Source organism: Rhea pennata, chromosome 7 (assembly GCF_028389875.1).
Source record: "Rhea pennata isolate bPtePen1 chromosome 7, bPtePen1.pri, whole genome shotgun sequence".
NCBI classification, from domain to species: domain Eukaryota; kingdom Metazoa; phylum Chordata; class Aves; order Rheiformes; family Rheidae; genus Rhea; species Rhea pennata.
Window position 1 is genome coordinate 14513695 of NC_084669.1, and position 25592 is coordinate 14539286.

Here is a 25592-nt window from a genome sequence, read left to right on the forward strand (position 1 = left end):
CTGCTCCCCTCTTACCCAGACTGCTGTTGCATTAGCCTCATTGAGTGACCTGTCCATGGTGCAAAAACAACTTTCCAACTGAACCAGGAACAAAGCTTGAGACTGCTGGACTCACTAGAAAGCCAAGGTTTAGTTTTGCTTTGGTTGCCAGCTTGTTGTCTATGAGGGAAAAAGGAAAAGCACTCATATTCCTTAAGACTGGAAAGGCAAGCAATAGTAACAGGTTCATCACTTAAATGTTTGCCTACAGCTTTGAGCCAGGCAAAACAGAAACATACTTAGTACACAATCAATCATAAATTGAATATTACTTTAAAGCTCTCTGAAAACTAAAACCAAGACATATAGGATAAAAGGATTACAGTACCTGTGACAGCTAAACAGATTAAAAGCTCCTGTGTTAATAAAGGGTTAAAAAGCATGAGATCCTGAACTTTATGGCAGTAATTTTAGTACCCATAAAGCTATACAGAGCAAGCCAATAACCCCTAGGACATTCACTTTAACTATGTTTCCCCACCCTTGTCTAACGGACAGCCTCACATCTCAACTGCTGCTACTTTCTCCCATCTGATTTTCCTCACCTTCTGCCAAAAAAGAGGGCCAGGCTGAAATACATGTTGATCTGCAGAAAGGACAGTGAAGGTGCTAAGACAGACCTTGACAGGCAAGGGCCATGAGGCAAGAGAGGGGGAAAAAGCCATTAGAGGAACTGTCAGTCTAAAGAAAATTAGAATCATCACAAAATTAAGCTATTGCCTACAGACTAAGGCCTAACTTCCTACTATCTGCCTTAGGTTACAGAAAGAGAGAAAAAAAAGCACACACACTGGTTCCCACTAAAACACTCAATAGATGCAAGGAAGAGGACAAAAAGCGTTAATCCTTATTCTAGAGCAAAGTCGCTGAAGCACAAAGAGAAAGTATCACACTTTGTAAGCAACTTTAGACAGCACTAGAAAATTCAAAAGCTTAAACACTTAACTCTGTGGCCTGGCTTTGAGACAACACAATCTCACCTGCCCTCAGATTACCCTCAAATGTACTTTGCTCACTCTTGCAGTTCACATGGGATCTATATTATCTAGGATGCTTTGTGTGTGTGTGTGTTTTTTTTTTTTTTTTTTTTTTTTTTTTTTTTTTTTAACTTGCCATCCCAAAGACTTTCCTTTTATAAAAAGAGAAGCTAATCCCACTAGAAATGAATCAAAAAAGATTGACTACAACCAGAGGGACAGACATTTTGCAAGTCACCTGAGCTCTGGTGCTGCTACCATCACTTTCATCAACAATTTGAGCTAGTAACTCCCAGGTGACAAGCAAACTTAAGGGAAAGTGCTAGGGAGGAAACAGCAATTTCTAATACACCACAATGTTTTGCAGTGGGAAAGATCATGCTGCATCTTGAAGAGCATTAAGATACAATGTCTAAATTGCCATTGCCACAGCTCTCCCTTCCTCATGCTCCACCACCAGCACCACATCTGCTGGTTGCTTAAACCCACAGTGACTCTGGCAAAAAACTTTCAGAGTTAGTGGTTTTAGCTCACTGCAGCATCAGACATTCATATGAGGCCAAAGAGGGAGCTAGGAACATGTTTGGGGAAAAGGGACAATAGCAGCACCAATCTGAACAGTTTAAGGACAGTTTTGGAACTTGTGCTCTACAGTTTCACATCCTTTTCCTCCATTACCTCAACTCTGATGCTGGCCTGACCCAGCAAAAATACCTTTCAGCCAGCTAGCAAGCTGAACAAATGTAAGATAGCAAATACCACAAATCTTGGTAAGCTGGAGAGGTCTGGTTGTTTTATCATATGAAGCCAGTACAAGCTCTCACTCTAAGTGGGCTCTTCCCTATCAACTTCACCATCAGTTTTCTCACGCATCAAACAGTCTAATAAACTTGCTTAGCCACTGTGCATTCAAGTAGCTCGTCAAAGTACTTAATGACTTGCACATTCTCCTTGTCCGATGCTCTTTCAACGCACTTCAAGCGGAGTTATGTCCTTGGTTTCCTTGGGTCATCTTTTTTGTTGTGGAGGAACTGAACAAACAGGAACCAGAAAAATCAGACCTCCTGTGTGTGTTAACCTAAGTTGTTATGAAGTTAAAAAGTTTTATCTTCAGGTATTTCTCATCCTGATCATCCCCACAGAAAATATCAACCTAGAGATGAGATTTTTCTCTAGTTAGTTGTTCACATGCATCACCATAGCATAAGGTTTTCCTGCACCCCAAAACTTCACACTCTATCTCTAGGAGTACTTCTAATTACACTACATATTCTTTTATTTCTTGCTACAACTAACTGCAGTGCTACAGAGGACAGCTTAAATTACCAGATCTGCTAAACGAATCTCTCAAGTTTAGAGTACTTCATTCCTTCCTGAAGTAATGTTTATGTTGAGGCTTCCCCTAGAAATCAATATGGAATTGCTTATTTAGTGCTTCTCAAAAGAGGCAGATGTAGGTCCATATCCAATGCAAGTGCCACCCAAGTCCCCATGCCTGCCAACTGCTTCAGAGTGGCTCTCTGCTCAGCACCCTCCTTTAAACCTCTGAAATACTCCAAGGCACTCAGCTTTCCATTAATCAGAAGGAAGACAGAGGTAAGAGACAGAGCACTCGCCTGGACACAGCCCCCAATAATTCTACATGTACTTTCAGCTGAGATTGTCTGGATGAGGGAGGAAGAAAATGGCAAAATTGCTAGAATATCATCAATATAAGCTTGGAAAATAAGAGACATATTATTAACTTATGTTCTGAGCTATTCAGAGTATGCTGATATCTCTTCAAAGACCAACAGCTTAAAGCCAAAATGGTCAGGGATACAGCTAGAGAAGTTCCCCCTTTCTGAATACTTTCCTTGAAACTCTTGTGTTAGAGCCTGGGCATTGCATGGGGCTGAGAGGGCTATTACTCTTGGAAGCTATACTCCAAAATTCTTTCCTTCACTGGAAGATGTGAGGTTGATGATTTACAAAGCAGAAATGTAGTAAAGCCTCTTACCACTGGACCATGTTCAAACAGCAGGCAAGCAACAAGTTCAAACCTGGATTTCAGGCCAGGAGTCACAAATGAAAGTGCCCTGAACGCTCAAATGTATGTGTATCTTTCCCCGCTGCCTCCCTGCCTAGTCTCTCTCTCATAGAAGAAAAAGTTTGTTTCAAAGACTACACTAAAAACTGGAAAATTCAGAACAGCTGTTCTGGAAAGAAAAAAAAAAAAACACACACACACATTAAGGATAGAATAGAGCCACTGACATTAGAGCTCTCCTGGTAGACCTCTCATCCTACATACCGCAGGTGTGTCCCTGGCAAGAGAAGGAAAAACTAGGATTCCCACCTGTGATGCATTATGGGGAATCCTTCAGCTCCACCTATAACTCCAAGAGCACTGGAGAAAGGAGGACAAGAAAGCTACAGTATTTGCCTGCACAGTGGCTGCATGCACAAAAGCACTCAGAGATTCAACCCTGTAACTAGCATGAAGCAGCAGATTGCTGTAGTTCTTGGAAACTGCATTGATTATGTTGGTAAATCAAGGGGTTTTTTTTGTTTTGGGTTTTTGTTGTTGTTGTTGTTTTTTTCCCCTCACACCTCAGCTACTTTCCTCAAACTGAGCCTCAGGGGATCACCATGTTTGGGAGCTTCAGCCTACTTTAACCCCCCACCAGGACTGCCTACAAGGTAAACTGTACAACTTCTTGGTTTCCAGATTCTCCTTGGGAACCTTCAGCCAAGGCAACACGAGCTGGATTAAACCAGGAAGCTACTGCTAAACAAGTCCCACATTAGTGGTTGTAATCTCCCTTGTGCTTTCATCAGCCAAATGGAAAGCCCCCAAAGAACTGTCAGTTCTGATAATGAAAAAGATGCAGGTTTTACTGTATGGAAAAGGAATAAAACTTTAACATTGCTGTGACCTCTGTAAGGGTCATATGAAAACACAAATACATGAGCACTGAAGGAACAGAAGCAGCTTTTCCTTTACATTTGGTATAAGAAAATGTAAGACTCATTTCTCTCAACGAGGACTCAAGCTTCAGTAGCTGATGTAGAATCTGCACAGGATTTTCAACAACAAGAGAAACATAAGCACTGATTTTGATAGGATGGGATTTTTGCTGGAGAAATCCCATTCACATAGCACAAGCAATTCTTCCACACTTCCAGAAGAAAGAGGAAAAAAAAGCCTCCCACCAAACAGTGTAAAATCCTTGAATCTAGCTGGGGAGTTCTTTTTATTTTCAAAGCTAACCACCCCAAAAGGCTCCTGACAAACTAGAATGCCAAGTAAAGGATAAATAACTCCCCATGAGGGCAGGGAACCAGCATGCAACAAAGATCAAATCACACCCATTAGCACAGTATAAATCCCATGGGGCTACAGCAATATAATCCATGCACTGAGTCCCTCACACAAGCACTAACTCTCCCCGCCTCCCCAGGCTCCTCTGAAGCATCTCTGCTCTGCTGGAGAAAAGCAGGACCTAACCAAGCAGCCTTTACATAACTGCTGTCTTAAGAGATGCACTGCTCCCCCCCACAGCCTCCCTCTAATATGCACAAAATTAAAAGGGGGAAAGAAAAGAAAAATAAAAGAAAATCATTCTTATCTGTATACATACCTCAGTTACACACAGCAGAAAAACCACACAAATTCACATAACAAAACATATTACACGCAGATTTATCCATCTTCAAGCAAAAACAATTTAATGATGTCCCTTGGAGTTCAAGTTAGAGCTACTGAATAATTCTAAGTCACAATTAGGTCTATTTTAACTAATAAAAATTTAACCAAAGCATCTTAGTAGATACCTTGTAATATTAAATTCAGGCCCCTGTCTGCACTTGCTGTGCACAGGAATTTAACTGCTAGGAGCTCTACTCCTTCCTTCAAATGGAAAGATGTCCCAAGCTAGATAGCAAGACCTAAGCCTGCAGCCTGCCTAAAACTCACAGGCACACCCACTCTCTATGCCAAATTATAAATTTTATCAAGAACACATTCACACTGGCAAGAGATTGTCGTTGTCTTTTTTTTTTTTTTTTTAATAGAAGACTAGAAATTACTGACAAACTACTCATAAGCAATGAAAGTTGGCAACTGATTGTCCTTGTCCTCACATAACTGTTGCATGGAAAGGGGGCCTGCAGGCTCATTTTCAGCCAAGGAGGGCTGCACTTTGCGCTCCCCAGTACAAAGGGCTGGCAGGATAATCTTCGGAGAGCAGGAGGTGGAAAACTGGATGGAAACCAGAAATAGCAAGATCATTCTTAAGATAGTTGGATACTCTGCTGCCATTGAACAAAGAGGCAGAGTCAGTATTTCATTGCCCTGATTACTCACGGACAAGTGGGCAAAAAAATGCTTTGTTCACCTCAATAGAGATCAACAGTCATGGCCTGCTCTGCCATATCATTGTAAGAGATTATCCCACTATAAAATCTTTCATTCACCCTTGTTGCAGGAGAGAAGCTCAGACAAGTAAGAGCCCATTCCTGATGGCACAGTTCACATGGCAGAGCGCAGTGTTACAACATCACTCTCGCCTGAAGAGCGGATTCCTTCAGGATTGCCAGCGGAAGAAGGCATGGTGCAATCCCAACGGAAGGCACTGCAGAAAACAAAACTGTGTAGGTCTTTTGTGCTAATGCATGCGCTCATCTTTTGGCCCAGCTCCTCCAGCTGGAGCTGAACTCTTGCTTGGTTAATTAGTAACTGCAGCAGAATCTCCTTAACTTGTTACCCTGGAGGCCTCGGTAATCACCAGGTTTCAGTCCCCAGATTGACAGGCATCACATTAACTCTGTCCTTGAAGTTACAGTCCCTCAAAAAGAAGGGCTGCTGCTTTATATTCACTTACTGAAATTACTGCACCTAACTAGACTTACAGACAAAATGCTTAGAGACAAGTACGTCCCATTTACACTTACACACTTTCTTACTTTTGAGGCTTCTGTTCAGTTGAGGGCTTGGGTATTTTAAGACAACTTGTTACAAGACAACTTGCTTTTATAGTATTATTTTCCTAGGCCTCTGAAGAGGGTATCATCATTAGTAGGTAAAGAACGAGACTGGGTGGAAGTGTTACAGAAAGTGTTTGTTTGTGATTATTTTTGTGGTTTAAAGATATAACTCAATTTTCAACATTCCTGCTAGCCCAGACAAAGAAATATATCTCACATTTACAGGCTGTGCTCCTAAAACAGAACAGTTAGTCACCTAAGACAGACAACCTGTGTGATGTCCCATACACAGCATGGGAGCGTGGCAAATAAATCTCTGAAATCACTCTTCTGTTCAGTGAAAACTAGTTGCCTACCAAAATTCTGCAAGTCTCCTAAGCAATTTTAACACAAAACACAAAAGCAATGGCTCAAAGTTCTCCAAGGTCCCCTCCTCATGACTCTCCAGAATGGAAAGTTAGTACAGAAGACTCAAGAACAGAGGTGAGAGCATTCTGAGTAAAGGAAGACAAAAAAGGGAGAGTCAGTGAAGACAAATCTGGAAAAAAAGCTTCTAAGTTATCAGAGCCACAAAAGGAAAGTTGAGACTAGCTGGCCACTGCATTAAGCAGATCGGGTACATGCAACTTCAGTGGTGAGACAAAAGAATGACCAGTTCCACTCCAAGCATGACAGGCTTTGATGGAAGAGAGGGATCTCTCTGCCATCTCTCCATCTGGTTTTGTAAGAACCACGGAAACCTTACATTTCAAGCAGGACTGACAAACAGGGACCTATTCATTCAGAGCTGACTTGTAAAAGACAAAGTATGGCTGTGTGTCCTAGAGTCATCCTATTAATGGATGTGTGTGTGTGTGTTTTTTTTTTTTTTTTTTTTTTTTTTTTTTTAAAAAAAAAAGCAGCAGCAATGGAAAAATCTTTTAGTGGATTTTAGTTTCTCTAACTGTCCAACCTGTCCATGATGTACAAAAAGCCCCTTTGAACACAGTGGGGCTTTCTAGACTTACCTGCTCCAGGCCATTCCTTCCTCTTTTCTATATCCACCTCTAAGATGTACAATAAGGCAATCAGGTCCTCTCTACCCCTTATAGTCCTTTAACCAGGTTCACCTTTCATGCCCTTCTCCACAGATGTTCTGTGTACCATCACACTTAGCCTCTGTTTGTTTGCAGCATAGCTTCTTCTGCCAGCAACTGTTGGATCATATTGATTCCTAGGCCAAAGGAAAAGGTGGTATCCACGACAAGGAGATTACTGAAGGGCTAATGAATCTCACCTCAGCAGTACATAATCACAGAAAAAGTGAAAACATAGAATCATAGGAAAAGCCCTCACTAGATGGGCCTGAAATGATTCAGTTACTTTGGTAGGAGTCAGGCTGGATCAACCAGCTGATCTGGGGCTGTTAGCCATGTGCTGCTGGCTGGAGCTCATTAGCACCAAGTATTTACTCTCTCATCTGTAGCTAGCAGGTATGGTCTGGAGTACTGCAGTCTTCTGTGCTGAAGGCATGCTTTACAATCTCCATTAGTGTATTAGGAGGGACATCAATATTAAAAGTCTACTCAGACTGGCAACTGCAGCACAGCTCTGGAAAGGCACATAACAGCTCTCTTTTTCATTAGTTTAAGCATTAATGGAAAAAGCAATACCAAGACTAGATAGATTCATTCAACACATTGCTCAGCAGCTCCTTTCATTCTAGGCTTCCTTTACGATGCCTAACGAGCTATAAAACTGATTTAGGATTTCTAATATTAGGCATACATTATAAAGTGTTCAGCAGAAATGAAGTAGTGGGATTTCAAATTCTCCACCTAATTCCTCTGCACTAGAATGTCTGGTCTCAAAATGAAGCATGACAAAACTTGATGCTACTGTTCAACACCAGAGAGATGAGTAGATCTTCTCTACAGCTTAATGGCACTGATGCGCCAAGCTAATTGACCTAATAACCCATAACCCTGCCTGTATTCCTGCTCACTCCTGCTTTGATTTCTCCAAGAAAGCAGGCAGAGGACCAGGGCTTTTAAATATGTGTAAAGTAGTTAACTCACTCCTTTCCTCAATCACCAGCAGAGCAATATCACAGCCTGCCAAGAGGAAATTTATCTTTGGATGGCTTTGCTGCTGAGCTCTCCTGCAACAGTAGATGCCAATCGCCCAATATGTAAGCATCAGAATGGATTTGCTACATTAAATAGATGATCTAATATATTAATAGAAGAATGCAGAATGACTTTTGTCCCAAATACCTGTTTCGTCACAGAGCACTTAAGAGGCTGATAAGAGTATCTCAAACTCATTTCTTCCATCACATGGCTACACAGAGGTCTTGAAGACAGTCTGTCATAATGTAATTAGAAGCTGCATTATAATGCTGACATACTATGAGATCAAATAATAGTTGTACAGATTACTTCAATTTTAGTATTTCCTAATACTGATTGACTAAACAGCAAAATTGCAATAACATTTCACAGTTTTCCATTTAGCACTTTCCAGAGTTAAGAATACAGGGCAAACCACTTCGAGCACCCCCAAAACAGAAGCAGATTCTGCACTATTCCTGTTTACCTGCATGTAAGACCTGACAAACCTCAATGTTTATTAGACACCACAGAAGGGAAAAACATCTAGGGCTATTTATTAAAGGCAAAATCTTTAGCTCCAGAAGTTCTTAAATTGTAGCTTGATGGGATCAGTAAGCTTCCACGGGGAACAAAATACCTTTGCTCTTTTCTAATGCTCTTTCTCTAAGCACTCAGTCAGTCAGACACACCACAAAGATTCACCATCACTGTTTTTACATCTTTGTATTTATCTGAAGCTCACTGGTAAAGCATCCTGCTCCTAAGAACCTTTCACAAGCAGAGAAATACTTAAGTCTCACAGATTAATCTCAGCTCAGGAGGAAGAATGCTGCGATGGCTACATTACCTGACCATTTTGGTGCACTACTGAATTCAACCAGCAGTCCATATCGCATCTCTTTCCCCTATTCTACATCAAAAAAATGCCAGTGAAATGCTGCTGTTTACACTGACTGACGAAGTTTACATCGGGGCCTATTACACATGTTCTTAATAGACGGAGAAAGCAGATGGCAACATGGTTCACTCATAGTGGGTTTCACTCTGATCAGCTACAGCAAAGGAAAGAATTTGCTAACATTGCAAACAAGTGGAGGGGTGGAAGGGAGAGATGAGCAATGTCTGCTCTTTGATTGCTCTTCAGCTGATCACCAGGTACTCCTTACATTGAAGGAGAAAAAAAAAATTACATCCAGCATGGATGTCAAATTCAAATTTCTGTTGCTCAGAACATTTATGAAGCCGTTTAATTCACTTCTCTCCCTCTCAGCCATGTAAACCACATGTTTCATTCTACTTTTAAGAACATAACTGAGCCTCCAGCCATGCTGCTCTCCAGCAGCATCTCTTTATTCTCATGGCGGGGGGGGGGGGAGAGAGAGAAAAAAGAAAAGAAGTTTCCCAGCAGGGAGCCTAAAAGAACTGGAGCTGTTCTCCCATGCTTTCCCCTTGACACCTCGCCCTCAGCATACCGGCACAAGGGCTATCTGCAATAACCCACATCCTTTCCTCTCTCCTCTCCAGTGGAATGAGCACACATCCTCAACGAGCTCTGCAAGGCCAGCAAAGCTCTTGGCAGCACAGCACCTGCGGGTACTATGCCACTAGGCACACTTTCTCATGTGGCACCTCCTTGCATCATGCGATTCTTGTTCGGGGAACAAAATCTTCTATATCTTGGTGGCAAATTCCCTCCCATCTACCATTCCCCTACTCTCTTCTTCCAAAAAGATTGCCCATGCTAGACCTCAGCATTATTTCCCTTTATGTGAATCTTCCCGGAAGAAACCAGAGGAGACCCTTTTTATTAGCCAAGCAGCCTTGAAAACAACATTGTCTTACAAGGAGGAGTTCTTCAATAATCTCCAAAGGGATTTACGTAGTTTCTTCCAGTTTCTTGCAATGCTGCAATTACAAACCTAAATAGAAAAATGGCTTAGGAGACTGACTATCGATCAGATGCACTAGAAGAAAATTAGCATTCAAAGGTCACTCATGGAAAGTTTGGATGTAGACTCAGCAGGATGGGAACTTACATAACCTTCAAGGGACCAGGAAAGAAACCACTTACAAATTTGGCTTTGAGCTGTATCAGAGGGAAAAATCAGACCAGAACAACAATAATGCAGAGCTGTGGATTCCCAGTTTACCAATCACTAACTATCCTACTCACTTCAAGGGGATCTGCATGCTCAGAGGAGTAAATAGTATTCTTCTTTGCTCCCCTCAAAAATAAGGCTGTTTAGTTTTAGGTTGTTGGGCCTCTGTTTTCTTTGTAGGGAGAGGAAGAATTATAAAGAAAGCAAGCTTTCCTAAAGGTCTTCTATCTAAAGCAAATATAGCCAAGTACACACTCTTAAAGAAAGACAACGTAAGATCAGCAGAGCACAGAGAAGTTCATCGTATGAAATCAGACAAGGTTTTCAGGTAAGAAAAATCTTTAAGGTCCAATTGACAGTAATTTTAGTGGAAAAAAAAAACACAGTAGTTTTCTCAAGGTTGCCATGTGATTCAGAAAATCAGATCTCAGAACTGCTGAACACCGTTACCATGACTTCTCTGTAACAAGTTATTAACTCTGATCTTCAGTATAACATAATAGTGGGGACAGATAAAAATAAGATCAAAACGTATGACTCAAAGTCCCCGGATCTGCAAGTGCAACAGATAAGCAGAACTCCGATTGAGAAATTCCTGCATTCCAAAGCTGTCCAGGCCACCAGGAAAGCAGCCATACAATGGTTCATAGTATGTGGGCCAATCTTAAAATATTAGTATTACAACACAATGCTTTTCAAGCTGAATTCTTGTAGCTCTGGCATGCAGGGAGCTAGAAATAGAACACTTTGGATTTAGGATCACACATGTGGAGATCGGCCAGTGAAAAACACCAAGAGCAAGTGCCAGAGAGCATTTGAGCAGACCTAGGAAGACTGTCATAAAAAAAAGCCCACACACTTGTCAACAGGGGAAAGGAGACAAGGGGAGACAATACACCAGCTTCTTTATTTTTAGAAAGACTTTGTTACTCATTCACTCCCTGCAGCAGCTTAGGAGCCAGGACACAATCAGATCCTGGAAGAGATTACGCTTACTCCTCTTTACAGCAACAGCCAACGTCAGATTACCTGGGAGTGGACTTATTTCAGACGAGATCTACCTTTGTGCTCAGCAAGTCAGGCAGGTCGTTTCTTAGACTAAAATAAAGAGTACCTTATACCTCTTTGCATTATTGAACATGAGTTGAATTCAAGAAAGCTAAAACCTACTCTGCACAATTTGTAGGTAAGAAGATTTGACAATATTGGTAGAAATTCAGGGTCTATTGAAAGACCTAGAAAACTGTCCCACTTCCAGAAGCTCTTTATTAATTTATTTTGAAATAAGGCTTTTTATAAGACAAGCTTTTTTGCAGACTCCTCAGGAGTCATGTTTACTCATATTTTAAGAGATTTAAGCAAGAAGGGAGGGAAATATGCTGCAGCATGCTCTCCAACTTCAAATTTCTTGCCTGGGAGCACAGAAGTGAAACAGATTTTTATTTTGTAATTGTGGGCAAAGAACAATAATGAACAGGCTCACAAACAAATCCTTCAACTGTTCAGCCTAAACACCAGAAGAAAATACAGAACCACCAGTTTTATCTTCCGCAACAGTCCAAGTACTTATATCCTACAATATTTGGCTTTTAATCATCTCCTTGTAAGTCTTGATTCTAAGCTTGGGTTGAGAATATTTTGTTCCTGCCCAAAAAGTGAGCTTCAAACCCCTGCACCCAGCTAATTTTAAACTTCTCAGAGAACAGGCCTCTTTAAATGATTTAAACTATTCAGTTGACAGCAGCACTGTGCCATTAGCTGCTCATTGCACTGAACTGTGGTAGTAGGGACCCAGGTGGGGGAAGAAACATGCACAAAGCTCGTCAAGCAAGTCCACTGTGGTGGAAGACCAATGTGGGGGTGGTAAGGGAATGATTAAAAACAGTAAGCTTATTTATTTTCAACACCATAGTGGAGAACAACATGCAATTCAGTTCTCTCCCTTAATTTATACATTCTTATGGAAATTTGGCAAGGTTGCTCTGAAGACGACAGTTTGAAGAACTCTTGCAAAAGACACTGAGCTATGCCAGATCAAATAAGCTATCAGTCAGTCATTTCAAAAGACACAAAGGAAGGCATTTACTTCCACCATATCTGCGCTTTTAAAGAGAAACTGGTTAGGACAAAGCTGGTCCTACCATCAGGTCTTGTCAATACAAGCCATCCAGCACAGCTATTCTGAAGTAAACTCTGGAGATCAAGTTGTCCTGAATTAGTTCACTTTCACAGGGACTATTCCAGTTGGGGGGGGGGGGGGAAAGAGTTATTTCAGGAGGGAAAACACACATGAGGAAGTCATCCTAGACTTGTCTTCATGGAAAGTTTCCTGGTGCAGACAAGGGAAGTCCTCCAACTACCAGGGAAAGTTATCTTTCAAGGGACCCAAAAGAATTTGAGAAGCATATTTTAAGCAAAGGTTTCAAAAACTTTTGTAAAAAGCAGTTTTTGGCTCAGCCACATACACAGGATTAAAATGAATACCTAGTTTTCCCCACAGTTAAATAAAAGGACTCCTGCATTAACAGACAGGACTGTTTCATCTCCTTTGGAGAGGGAAAATAAAGCATCCAACATAACTCACTCCTTCAGGCATATTTCTACAAACAAAACAAGAAAAACACAAACTTGCTAGAGGTGAAGCGCACAGGTACGCTATCCTCTTGAGTCCGAACAACTGGGGGGGGGGAACAGTATACCTGCACAAGAGGCAAAATTTACCTTAACCAGTCAACAGTTAAGTGACATAATTTCAGATCCGAGCTGCAGATTCTGTAGCATAAAACCCACAGATTAGGCGCTGTCCCATCTCTCATTCAACAGCTCTGAACCTGAGTAAGAATTCCCCATCTCTACGCAGGGATGGAAAGAGTTAAACAAAACACTTGCTGCTCTAGTATAGTCAGTAAAAGCAGGAGCATGTTTGCTTTTATCTGTGAAGATGAAACAGAGATCATGAAACCGATGGAATAATCACACAAACCACGTTAAACGAGAAGGAACAGATCAAGTACCACGCTGTCAAAGCTCAGCGTGTGGATCAAATAGTACATGGAAATTTAAATGGTAGAGTTTATTACCTAGAAAGACTGTAAGAGCAATTTACAAAGTTCTACTCAAGATAACTTTTGCAGCTGATAAAAGGTTAACTCAAATATTCCCTATTAGCCTCACTGTGGTGTCAATGCAGCTGTAAAGATCTCCTCTTTCAGTCAGGTTATCTCCCAGGGACTGAGCTGTTCAGTAGTACTTTGATCAGAACTCCGAGGATATGATCAGCTCCATGGCGCTCGCATTACCTTCAATTTTCCAGCACGGCAGTACACAAATATCCCATCCGTCTGAAATTTCATTTGCTGTTTCTTTGAGAGTACTTTCCTGCACAGGATATGCAGCCTGCACAGTTACTGGGCTTGAAAGGAAGAACAAAAAAAGCAAACAAACAAAAAACCCACAAAAAACCAACAGTTTTTTATTTACCTATAAACAATGGCTTATAACAGGAATTAAGATGCACTTGTCAGGTCTATCTCCAAAATTAAGATGAGGCTGCAAAGCTGCAGCCCTGTTCTGGAGGCAACTAATATGCCTGCTATGCCAGTGAGAGGTAAAAAGGATCATGTCTTCGCACAGCTCAGCCTCTGATCGTCACGGTAGAGGGAAACCTGGGTAAAAAGATCTGTAATCCTGAAGTGCAGCACTAACAAACATGCTCAAATATATTTTCAGACTCACGCATAAGAAGCACCCTGAAACTATTTACAAGCTACAAGACCAAAGTGTCAATCAAAATACTTGGAACTCAAGCGGGGAATGGAAATCACCCAGCTGAGCCTATGAATGGAGTTAAAAAGCCTTGTTTATCTCAGCACGTGTGTGCACACTAAGCCTGAAAGATACAAGTGACCTACAAGAGCAGCCCACCCGCTCCTTACTGTCAGGCCAGCTGAAGCAGCAGAGCGGACACTGCCAAGAAGTGAGTGCAGATTCACATCAGCATACACACATACATCCCTCCAGAACAGTGGGAAAAAGCGGAAGAGCGCACATACCATCTCCCAGTCCTGTACCAGCCTTCTGAGCCAGGGAACTGGCAGATGTGACACACTCCTAAACAGAGGCCACTCTCCGAACTGAGCGCACCTTCCCAAATCCCTCTGGGAACACAGAGGAGCATACCTGGAAAGCCTCCTTGTCCCCCACGCCAGCTCACAGCGGGAAGGTGGATGCTCACACTCACTGACCCAAACCTCCCCCCATACCCCTATCACAAGCAAGTCCCACCTTTCTTGAACTCCTCCAGCATGGCATCAAGCTTGGTGTCATTGAAGACAAAATGCAGCGGATGGTTGTAGAACCGGGTGATGGTCTTGAGCGGAGTGCAGTCATCAGGGTCCACGAAAGCCAGGTCCTTAACGAAGAGGAGGTCCACAATGTTGGAGCGGTCACCCTCAAAGACAGGGATGCGGGTATAACCACTCTCCATAATCTCAGACATAGTGTTGAAGTCGAGCACAGCCTCAGCAGCGATCATGAAGCAGTCTCGGAGTGGAGTCATCACATCCTCCACTGTCTTGGTGCGTAGCTCCAGGGCTCCTTGGATAATGTTGAGCTCCTCTTTGACTAGGTCATTATAAGGGTCGGTGACCCGCAGCATCTCCAGCAGCTTCTCACGGTTATAGACCGTGCCGATCTCCTGGCCCAGGACGCAGTCCAGCAGCTTGCTGACTGGGTAGGAGGCCGGGAAGGTCATCATCATGAAAAACTTAGTGAGGAAGATGGTGTTGGCGCCCACGGCCAGGCCGTGCCGAGAACAAATGGCCTGCGGCACGATCTCGCCGAAGATGACGATACCGATGGTGGAGACCACCACGGCCACCAGCCCAGAGCCAGCAATGTCATCCAGCAGGATGGTGAGCGTAGTGTTGACCAGGACATTGCCCAACAAGAGGGAGCAGAGCAGGTAGTTGCCCTGGCGGCGCACGGGCTCGATGCGCTTGGCGTAGTTCTTCTCCTTGTCCGTGCCGCAGTTCTGCACGATGCGCAGCTCCATGGGGTCCAGCGCCATGAGGCCCAGGTTGAGGCCACTGAACATGCCCGAGAGGCAGAGCAGGAGCGAGATGAAGATGACCTGCAGCCAGAAGGGCAGCAGGAACTTCTTCTCCTCGCCCACGATCATCTTGGTGTCCTCGCCGTCGTGGTAGATCCAGGTGGTCTCGCCCCAGGGCGGGGGCCCCGCCGGCCCCTCGGCCCCCGCCAGCCCGCCGGCGGCCCCGGGCCCCAGGGCGGCGGCGGCGGGGGCCGACACCGAGGTGCACAGGTAGTAGGACTTGCTCTTCTCCGTCTTGCGCAGGGGCTTGATCTCGATCTCGATGATGCCCGAGGTGCGGCGGTTGAGCACGATGTGCGGCAGGATGATGATGTCCGAGGTGCGGATGCCGCAGCGCTGCGGGGCGCCGCCGCCGCCGCCTCCCGCCGCGCCGCCGCCGCGCCCCGCAGCCCCCGCCGCCGCCGCCGCCCGCCCGCCCCGCCGCCGCTCGTGCTCCGTGAAGGCGATGCGCGACCACGTCTCGTTGTTGATGTTCTGCCCGTAGACCCGCAGCTTCACCCGCGTCCGCTCGCTCACCCGCAGCGCGCCCCCCTCCATGAAGGAGACGTCGTCCGTGTCCTCCAGCCGCAGGCCGATGATCACCGTCTCCTCCGCCGCCGCCGAGGGGACGGCGGCGGGCGGCGCGGCGGCGGCGGCGGCCGGGGGCCGCCGGCCCAGGCAGCCGCCGAGCAGCAGCAGCAGCAGCACCCGCGCCCCCCGGCCGCCCCCCGCCATGTTCCCACCGGGCAGCGCGGCCATCTTTAGTCAAGGCTCGGCGCCGCCGCGGTCCTGCATCGCCGCGCGGCGCCTGCGGCGTGCCCCGGCTCCCCCGGCGGTGGCGGGCGCGGCGGGCGGGCGAGGCGGCGGGCACGGGCTGCCCGCCGGGCGCGACAGGCAGCGACTGCCGGGCAGGGCCAAGCCGAGCGCCGCCTCAAGGCCCTGCCCCCGCCGCCCCTCCCCGCGCCGCCTCGAGGGGCGGGGCCGCCGGCGCGCGCCGCCAACCAGCGCCCGCGCCGCGCCGCCGGGGGCGGGGCCCGGCGCCCGGCCCTCTGCCTGTGCCGGCTTGGCCCCGCCCCGCCCGCCCCGGCGGAGTCCCCAACCTGGGGGGCGCGTGACTCCAGTGTGTACGCCAGGCGGGCGGGGGCGGGGCCAGCCGCGCGCCGCCGGCCAATGGCGGCGCGCCTGGCGCCCGGCAGGGCGGAGACTCGGAGGGGCGCGACCAATGGGGGCGCGGCGCGGCCGGCGGGCCGGGCCCGGCGCGTGCGGCGCGCGGCGGGGAGGCCGGGTGCGCCGCGCGGCCGCGGGCGGGGCCTGGAGGAGGCGCGGGGGGCGGGGGGCGGGGGGGGAGGGGGGCCGCGGCTCCGCCCGCCGCCCCGCCGCCCGGTCGGCGGTGGCGCAGCGCCCCCTGGCGGCCCCGCGCGGCGGCGTCACCGGAGGCGCCCGCCGGGCCCCGCGCCTCGGGGTGGAGGGGGGGGTGGGGGCAAAACCGTGCGCCAAAAATTGCCAAGAAACGGCGGCGGGCGGCTGCGGCTCCCGCCGCGGAGGTTTACGGCCTCCCCGCGCTCCCCGCCTCCACGGACAGGTGCCTGCAGGCCCCGCAGGCCCGCGGGCAGCGAGCGAGAAATCCCCCGGTTGGGCTCACGGCGACCCTTCCCCGGGGGAGGTGAAATCGCCCCGGAAGGCTGGAGCGCCGGGGCGGGCACGGATCCCCCGGGGGCTTCGCGCCGCGAGAAGCGCGGGAGTTCGGCTCGGCTCTGCGGCTGCCCGGGCCACCTCCGCCAGGCGCGGGGCCGCAGGGAAAGGCTGGCGGCGGGCGGGTTGCTCTGGGGGGGTTCGTGCGGGAGGAGGCCGCAGGACCACCTCTCTCGTGGCTCTCTCTGCGGCTCGGGGGTCTGAACTCCCCCCAGCGCACGCGGTGCACCTGCAAGGAAAGCTAGGGCGACACGACACCCACCCTTTGGCGTCCAGGCGAGGATCTCCAGAGCTCAAAATTAAAGCCAAGAGCTGAGAAGATTTCTCTCAGCTGCTTCCTCCCATTCCTCCCCAAAATGCTGAGAATTTGCAGAAAGCAGTGCTGTGCAAAGGCAGTGGCATTTAGCTGTGGCCTTTTTACACATGCATGTGAGAGAAGGGCCTTGCTGCTGGAGCAGCGGTGGGCGCCTCTTTCCCCAGGAAAGCTGAACAGCTCCAGCAGGGCCTCATGCCTTCTTAATGAAGGATTTTGCAGGTAGGAGCCCTCCCCGCCCCATCTGCTCTTCCCTTCGTGCTGGGAAGACTCTCTTTGATAACAAGAACTAATTGCTGCCAACCTCCCAGGATGGGCTGAGGACTTTATGAAAGACTTTGTAAGCAATAGCAGCAGAGGGATATGCCAGGGCAAATTTAAACACCATCTTGGCTGCATCATGAGCACATAAATCAGCACGTGTAGAACAGGACTAACTAGTGTCCTGTCCCCCCTAAACATATCTCCCTAACCAGGAACATCTTGTGGTGCTATGTAGCTCTAAATCCAAAACACCTTTGAATTTTTTTGTAAACCAGATTGATCAGACTCATAGTCTCATCCAGAATCAGAAGGATAGGCTGGCAAGGTGACTTTCCAGGAAACTATGTTTATGGGCATTATTTATATGTTTAATCCCTAAATAGTGAATTAATCGTTCCCCTCATGGCAGAGGTCAGGTTAAGCAGTCTGGGGCACTGAGGAAATCCTTTCTAAATCTTGGAATTATTTTTACAATCCTCCTATTTCTTAATGGTCCAAGTTTTGTCAAGAGTTAATACGGGAGGCCCAGCAAGTGCTCCTTGTTCTGGTGCAGCTGTTGCATGGGAGTCACATTTACTAGTCACCTAAAAGCTTCTTCTCTGGATAGAAAAGGTCCTGGGACTTTCTTTACAATCCATCTTATCCAAGACGATACATTCTCTAGTTTGGTTTCCAATGCAGAACAAGAGCAGCTGTTCAGCATTTCAGCCTGTTGTGCCCATGTCTGAATTTCCCATCCCTATGCAGCAGTCGGTCTTGCACTGACCACTTACGCTTTCCATTCCAGGTGTTCTGGAAATGTCTCCTTGCTGCTGGGACACCCCCCCCCCCCCAGGCAAGCTACTTCAGAGCACCCTTGGCTTTTGCCCGTGCTTCTTTTTAAATCTGAATCTTTTATCTTTTACCATGCCACAATTCCCTGTAAACTGATTTTGTTTTACTTTGCATTGCTTCTTTAGCATCTTCTTTGTTGGCCCTTTTTTGCCTGGGGCAAAATTATGCGTGTGTGTGCTGAACTCTGCATTTTGGTGATACATCGTAGGAAGTCCTCAAACAATTTGCTTTGTTAACACATCCAAATTTTGGCTTCTGCTCCCATTTGGTTGCAGACAGTGGCCTGCATGTTGGAGAAGCTGGCCCCAAAGTTTTCCGTATATATATCACTGATTGGCACCATAAGCTGTTTATGCAAAGCAAACGTAATCAGATCATGATCTCCAGTACCTAGGCAACCGTTAATTTTTAGGTCAGCGATTAACTCTCCCTTTGTATGAGGAGGAGGCCCACAGGGACTGCACCAAGCAAGCATCACGCCTTGGGGCTGCCCGCTCGGGCCCCTTCGTAGGAAGGTTGATGGAATGGGCTTGGTAGCCACCACAGTGCCATCTTCAGCTTTACCAGCTTCAACATTTTAATCTGGAAGCACTTGTGAATGACCCATTTTTCAGAGGGTTCTGGGAAATGTTTTTTTACTGTGTAGTACCACAGGCTTCCCTATCCCCTGTGATCTTACAAATTTTTAGCATCATTTATATATATATAAAAAAAACACCTAGTTCAATTTTTTGTGCACTCGCATAGTGTGATGGGGATGTGAGATGCCGTTTAAACAACAGACAGCGATCCTGGTCAATCTCAGAGCAGCACACAGGAAAACATCACTGCACGAGGAGGGATGGAAACACCATCGCAGGGGACTGGAGAGTGGGTTGGGGAAGTGGCTGCCCAGGACAGTGCAGCAAGACCTGAGACCTGCAGGCAGATGAGATGGTCCAATTTGGCATCACCATCCAATTCAAAGGGATCTCCAAATCCTTGTTTCTAATCTCAGCTGCTAACCTCAGGGCTCAGACAACCCCAGATTGTCTTTACCTACCCTATAAACCTGTTGGCCTCAGAGCTGATTCAGGTCTCCAGGGCTGGGAGATGCTCCTTCCTTACCTTCTCCTTCACTAGACAGGGGCAAAAAGGCTTCATCCAGTCCTTCTCCTTGACCGCTGCTCCTCACATGGTGCCTTCACATAGGAACCATGTCCTGAAAGACACTTTGTGCCTCCAGCAGTCCTGGCACCCCTTGGCATACCGCGCCACTGCTCAGCACCTGGATGCAAGGTGCTGAGCTGTACTACCACCCAAGGCTGGGGGCAGCCTGGCTCCCTCTGCCCCGACAGCCTCTGGGGCAGCCCACTTTTCCCTTCCCACACACCTAGCATCTCACAAGCTTCCCACTGGGGCCGGCAGGAGTGCAAGGCTGTCTCCTCTGATGGCAGCCTAGATGCCCCCAGCTCCTCAGCCTCTCCAGGACCTGGCCAGCCAGGTGCTCCAGATTTCCCTGGAAACTGTGCTCAGGGCTGTTCCACTAGATGGAGCACGGGGGAAAATATAAACTGCAGCAGCGCTGCATAAGGAAAGAGAGAGAAATTCCCACCTCCTGCAGCAGGATTACTCTCTGGCTAAGAAGTTCAGCTTTAGAAAACACACCCGAGTCAGGGCCTGTGTGAGAGCGTGTTCAGCTCAGCCAAATCCTAGCTGCAGCAGGCAGTAACTGGGGTATCTCCTGCCCTGAGTGCAAATCACAGCGACAGCTCTGTGAACCTTTGAGTTCTGCTGCTTTGAGCTCTCCATGGAAAAGCAGGGCTGGCTGAGCTCCCAGGCCCTTCTCTCCCACAGCCATGGGGAGAGGCTCATTCGCAGCCTTATAAATGAGATGCTAATTATGCCTCCTGGTGCTGCACGCCTGAGGACCGCTGCACCTTGCACAGGCTTTGCCCTGCAGATGCTCAGGGCTCCTTGCGTGCAGAGGGTGAGCGCAGCAAGATCAAAACAAGGAAGGGCCATGTGACTGCTTAATGCTATGCCTTTTGCTTCTCCAAAACATTCGCTTCTTGGCTGCAAGCTCCCAAAGACCTCGAGCTGCAGCCAGACCAGGCACAGCAGGTGCATGCCACAGGGTAGTCCTGGTGCAGCTCCTCTCTCATCTCCCTCTGCCAAGCTGCCTTCTGCAAATGTTTCTGCTCTGCTCCTTGGGCTTAATAAACACAGGCAGCTACTGCCAAACCCCTGTCTGATCTGCCAGACCCTGAGCCATGCAGTGAGGCCACCGTGAGTACCCCAGCAGCCACGGCGGCTTCCACGCCGGGCTGCAACAAGCTGCCACGCGGAGTGGTCTTGCCACAGGTTTGCAGCGGAGCCAGGCTTTCCTCCCCAGCCCGCGGGGCAGAGCCGAGCTCCGACTCGCTCCTTGCTGCTCCCTGGCAGATCCGCAGGCTTTGGCCGGCGCAGCCAGGCTTTCGGTCACAGCCTGGGGTGCAGCTCGGTGCTGCAGGCACCACAACAGGTCCCACTGCCAGCACGGAGGGTTTGGGACTCAGCTTAATCAACAGCTCCCCCCTCAGAGAGCCACGGGCAGGGCTGGTGCTCGAGCGAGAGCCCACTGGCCCCTTCAACCTCCCCAGGGCCCAGCAAACCGTGCATCTAACAGCTGGATCTGCAGCCATCCCCATCCCTCGTGCCGGAGCCGGGTACCCCAGGGCGGCCAGCCCTGCACCCCTCTGGGGGCACGCAGGGGGCCAGGCAGGGGGGAGGAAAGTCCCATGCGAGGGGGCGAAAGGCAAAAACACAGCGTGCAAAGGCCCCTGCGGGTTCACGGGACTCCAGCTTGGCCCTTTATTTGCTCTCCAGCGAAAGCCGCGTGCCGCTGGGGCCGGGTCCCCTGCGCTCGCTGGCAGGCGCCGGCACGGGGGCGTCGCTCGGCCGCTCAGCAGCACCCGCGGGGGCCACAGGCGCCGGCGGGGCAGCAGCCGGGCCCCGGGGCTCCCAGCCGCTCCACCAGCTGGAAGGGGTCGCAGATCCTCTCCTGGGGGCAGAGGACAACGTGAGACGGGATGAGGCCGGAGGGAAGCAGGAGGGCGAGCGCCCCGGGAGAGCAGCGCCGCCCCGCTCCCCGCCAGCCGGGCGGCCCAAGCTGACCCCGAGCTTGGGCGAGGGCAGCCCCCGCTTGCCGGGGTTGTCCGTATGGGGGTCGGACCGGCTGCTTTTCACTGCTGTGCGGAGGATGCCAAGAGCTCCTCCGGGACCTTCACTTTGCTTTTATCTGAGAAACGCCTCCTGCTCGGACCGGGACCCGAGAACATCCCCCCCCTCGCCCCCCGCCAAGTACAAGGTTGCGTTTCAGGGACGTGCAGCTGCGGGGCTGCATCTCCCTCGCCTCCCGCCGACCCCGGCAGAAAGGACGGCCGCGGGGAGGCGGAGGGGAGAGGTTTCCAGCAGATAAAGGCACCGCGGGGCCAGGGCTGGGCGCCCCGCTCACGTCAGCGCCGTGCGGGACCGCCAGCCCGGCCTGGGCGGGCTCTGCCCCCAGCGCTCTCCCCCGCGGCAGGGATACGTCTCGCCTCGCGGTGGGAGCACCCACCTTGGGGAGCACCAGCCGGGGCCCGCGCGCGGCTGGTTGAGCCACGTGGAGCAGCTCCGAGGCGGCCCGCGGCACACGTCTCCCAGCGCCAGCCCCACACCCCCGGGGACGCGCGTGTCCTGGCGCCACGGGGCTGCGGGCTACCAACCTTCGCCCTCCCGCGGCAGCAGCCCGGCGGCGCGGCGGCATCTCCGCCGTCTTGGATCAGGAACTCCTCCGCGAACCTGGAGCTCCGCAGGATGGCGGCCGTGTCGGCGTCCACCTCCACGGCCTCCCCTTCCTGGGGGCAGAGGGACGGTGACGGCGCTGCCCTGGGGGCATCCTTCTCCCGCTGCCACCCCAGCGAGACGCGCAGGTCGGGCTCCCTTCCCCTGCCCCCATTTCTGCCACCCCCCCCACCCCGTCCCCCCCCACAAAATCGCCCAGGACGCCCCCCGCGACGCCCCGGCCGTGCGGCCGCCCCCGGCCTGCGGGCGCCCTCCGCAGCTCCCCGCGCGCCTTGAAGGTGAAGCCGGCGTCGAACACCAGCTCCCGCTCGTGCCCTGCGACGCCGCCGTTGTAGACGACCCGGCCCGGCCCGGCCCGGCTCCCTGCCGGCACCTTGAAGAGACGGACAGTCGCCGAGACGAACTGGCAGCCGCCTGGGAGGGAGAAGCCCGCTGAGCCGGGGCGTCCCGCCGCGTCCCGCCGGCTCCCCCCGGGGCGCTCGGGCCCTCACCGGCGACGCTCTCCAGCTCCCGGTGGCCGACGGCGATGGGGCTGGCGGCGACGAGGCGCGGGGGGCTGAAGCCCACGTCCCGGGCGATGCTGCGCAGCTCGCTCCAGCGCAGCGCTCCCGCCAAGCACTCCCCTGGCACCACAGAGCGCGGCACGGCTCGCACCCCGCGCGCCCCGGCCGGCCGCCCGGAGCCCCTCCTCGGAGCCCTACGCACCCCAGAGCGCCCCGTGCGCCCGGGCGGCCTCGCTCAGGCGCCGGCTGGCGTAGACGTCGCTGAAGTACATCTCTCCGCCGGGCTGCGAGGGAGCGGAGAGGCGGGCGCTCGCGGTCCGCCCGGGCCGGGAAAGGGGCAGGCGGAGCGGGCGCCCCGGCGGTACCTTCAGCACGCGATAGGCCTCGCGCAGGACGGCTCCCTTGTCCGGGCAGAGGTTGATCACGCAGTTGGAGCTGGGAGGAGCAGACCGGGACGGCTCCGATCGCACCCGGAGCGGCGCTCGCCCGGGCCGGAGGCCGGTCCAACCGCGTCAGCGCGGCCACCAGCGAGCGCCAAAAAGCCCGCAGCGTTTTTTGCGCCCGGCAGCGCCGGTGGCTGCGCATCCCACCGCTCAACAGAGGCATCGGAGAGGCCAGTTTGGCCACGGAAAGGGCTGTTACCGCATTGCCAAGCTCTGGCCCAGACTCTAGCTCGGGATTTTCCCCTTCCTACCATGTGGCTGGAGCAAGCAGCGCAGCGGGCCGCAGCCCCGCCGCAGCCCCGGGCCGGCGCGTCCCCGTGCGGTACCTACACCACAATATCGTAGCTCTCGTCGGCCAGGCCGGCGTCACCCAGCTTCTCCACGTAGCCCAGGATGAAGTCCACGTTAGGCTTCTGGTAGCCAAATTTGTCCATGTGGTAGGCGATGTGCTTCTTCGCCAGCTCCACCTGGGAAGGCGAAGGGAATGACCAAGGCGGGGGAACGGGAGCCGGCGGCAAGGCCGGCCTGCGCGGCGTCCCCCCGCGCGCCGCACCTGCCCTTCGGTCATGTCTATCCCGGTGACGTGGCCCTTCTCCCCGACGAGCTGACTGAGCACGTAGCAGTCCCTGCCGCTGCCGCTGCCCAGATCGAGGACGCGGCAGGACGCCAGGCGCTCGGGGAGCACCAGCCCGCAGCCGTAATACCTGCGGGGCGGGCGCTCAGCGGGGCCGCGCGTCCCGGGGAGCCCGGAGCCGCGTGCCGGGGGTTACCCCCCGGGGGTTACCTCGCCACCACCTCTTGGTGGACGCGCTCCAGCGCTTCCCTCGCGGCCCTGGGGAGAGGGCCGGCCGGCGTGACGCAAGCGCCGGTTTTCAGGTCCTCCGTGCTCTGCAGCTCTTTGCCGTAGTAATCCTGAGACGGGAAGGGTGGAAGCCCCCGCAGCGCCGCGCGGGCCCTGCCGCTCGGCTGCCGCGCGCTCTTCCGCCGGCGCCCCCAGACGAGCTGTGTCCGCGAGCCGGGCAAGCGTCCCCGGCTCCCTGGGCTCGGCCCTCCCTCCCTGGCCGCTGCGGGTCCCCGGGGCAGCCCGTCCCGCCCCATCGCTGCCCCGCAGCTCGGCGCCCGCGCACCCCGTGCGGCCCCTCACCTGCACCATTCGGTGGATCTGCTCTCCGGTGGCGGCCGCCACTGCGAGGAGAGCATCAGGGCTGGTACCTGACGCCACAGCGACGGGCACCATGCCAGGGCCTGCCCAACGGCCCTGCCCCCCCTCCTTCCCAAACACGAGGAACATTGTTTGTGGGCCCCCCTCCTTGGCAAACCCCGGGGACACCCCAAACGTGCATCCAAGCATCGCACCTCCAGTTCCTGGGGGAGCCCGACGCTCCTCCAAAATGAGCCTCCTAAACCCAGATTCCCCTGCCCTAAGGAGACAATCCCTCCCAAACCAGACACGACTTCCCTGCAAGGCAAATCCCCCCTCAGAGACCCCCCCCCAAAACCCCCAGCACGGACGCCCCGGGGCCCTCCTTACTGCCTGCGGCTGCGAGGGATCACGGATCGGCCGGACTCTGCTCGGGCCAGGCCACGCTCCGCCCCGACGTCCTGCGCCCGGCGCCCGCCCCAGCCCCGGCTTCCGGCACCAAGACCGGCCCCAGCCCGGCCCCCAGCCCGAGCCTGGGGCCGCTTGGCCTGCCGCCGGGCGAGCCCACCCAAGGCAGGCCACTGGAAAGCCGGCCGTCATCGCGTACGGGTCGCGGCACCTGCCTGCACGCGTGCCATCTGCCGGTACGCACAGCCTCTGCCCGCACCCGCAGCGCCTGCCTGCACCCACGGCGATCCTCCCCGAGCCACCCGCCGTCTCTCCACCACACCGGCAGCCCTGCACCACCGCGGCACAGCCCCGGCCTGGCCACCCGCTCCGCGTTCACCCCAAACGCAGGGAGAGAGATGCAAGCTCAAACGCCACGCTGGGGCTGCTCCAACCCTGCAGAGCATGGGACCTCGCCGGGGGGCCAAGTCACTGGCAGGGGGGACATCAGGTCTGCCAGGAAGCCCCCAGAGCCCAAGGCAGGACGGGGCACACTGGTGGCAGAGACCTGCTGTCCCAAACCAGCTCCCTCAGGCTGCTACACAAGGCACAGCAATGGGCAGTGCTGGCAACCCACCGCAGACACCGCTGCCGTGGCTTGGTGAAAGTCAGGGCAGCTCTTCCATCGCACCAAGCAGGCTGCAGCTCCTGCAGCACTAAGCGCTGCTGCCACCCAGTGCAGCAAGGTCAGGCTTCGGGAGCCCCATAGGTGCAAATCTCCGCCCTGGACCCGGTCCTCGAGGACTCCACTATGTTACCCCAAGGAAGCCTATGCCATGCATGGGGTACAGACCCTGCTCTCTACCACAACATAGCCAGGCACAGGAGAAAAGAGGATTAGGGGCTTAAAAAAAAAAAAAAAAAAAAAAGAGAGAGAGAGACAGAG

General features: G+C 51.8%; 2 protein-coding genes across 6 annotated transcripts in view; both read right to left on the reverse strand.

Moving 5' to 3' along the window:
* CNNM2 (cyclin and CBS domain divalent metal cation transport mediator 2) overlaps positions 1-16083 on the reverse strand; it is a 136065-nt gene extending 119982 nt beyond the window's left edge. For all 3 annotated transcript variants that reach the window (XR_009959029.1, XR_009959028.1, XM_062580749.1), the window contains exon 1: positions 14461-16083. Coding sequence is in view for 1 of the 3 variants with exons in the window: in XM_062580749.1 (XP_062436733.1) it covers positions 14461-16024 (1564 nt within the window). In the remaining 2 variants the exon portion in view is untranslated. The remainder of the gene's footprint in view (positions 1-14460) is intronic.
* Positions 16084-21170: 5087 nt separating this feature from the next.
* Positions 21171-25555, reverse strand: AS3MT (arsenite methyltransferase). Of its 3 annotated transcripts, XM_062580498.1 has the most exons (11): positions 24650-24722; positions 24263-24303; positions 23903-24030; positions 23672-23822; positions 23449-23585; positions 23041-23110; positions 22878-22959; positions 22664-22795; positions 22444-22586; positions 22094-22225; positions 21171-21390 (listed from the first exon to the last, which is right to left on the reverse strand). In XM_062580498.1, coding segments are annotated over exons 1-11 (1116 nt in total). In that variant the 5' UTR covers positions 24651-24722; the 3' UTR covers positions 21171-21291. The 3 variants fall into 3 exon arrangements, with proteins under 3 accessions (XP_062436482.1, XP_062436481.1, XP_062436483.1); XM_062580497.1 differs by lacking the exons at positions 24263-24303; positions 24650-24722 and having other exon boundaries at positions 23903-24245; XM_062580499.1 differs by lacking the exons at positions 23672-23822; positions 23903-24030; positions 24263-24303 and having other exon boundaries at positions 24650-25555.
* Positions 25556-25592: the final 37 nt, after the last annotated feature.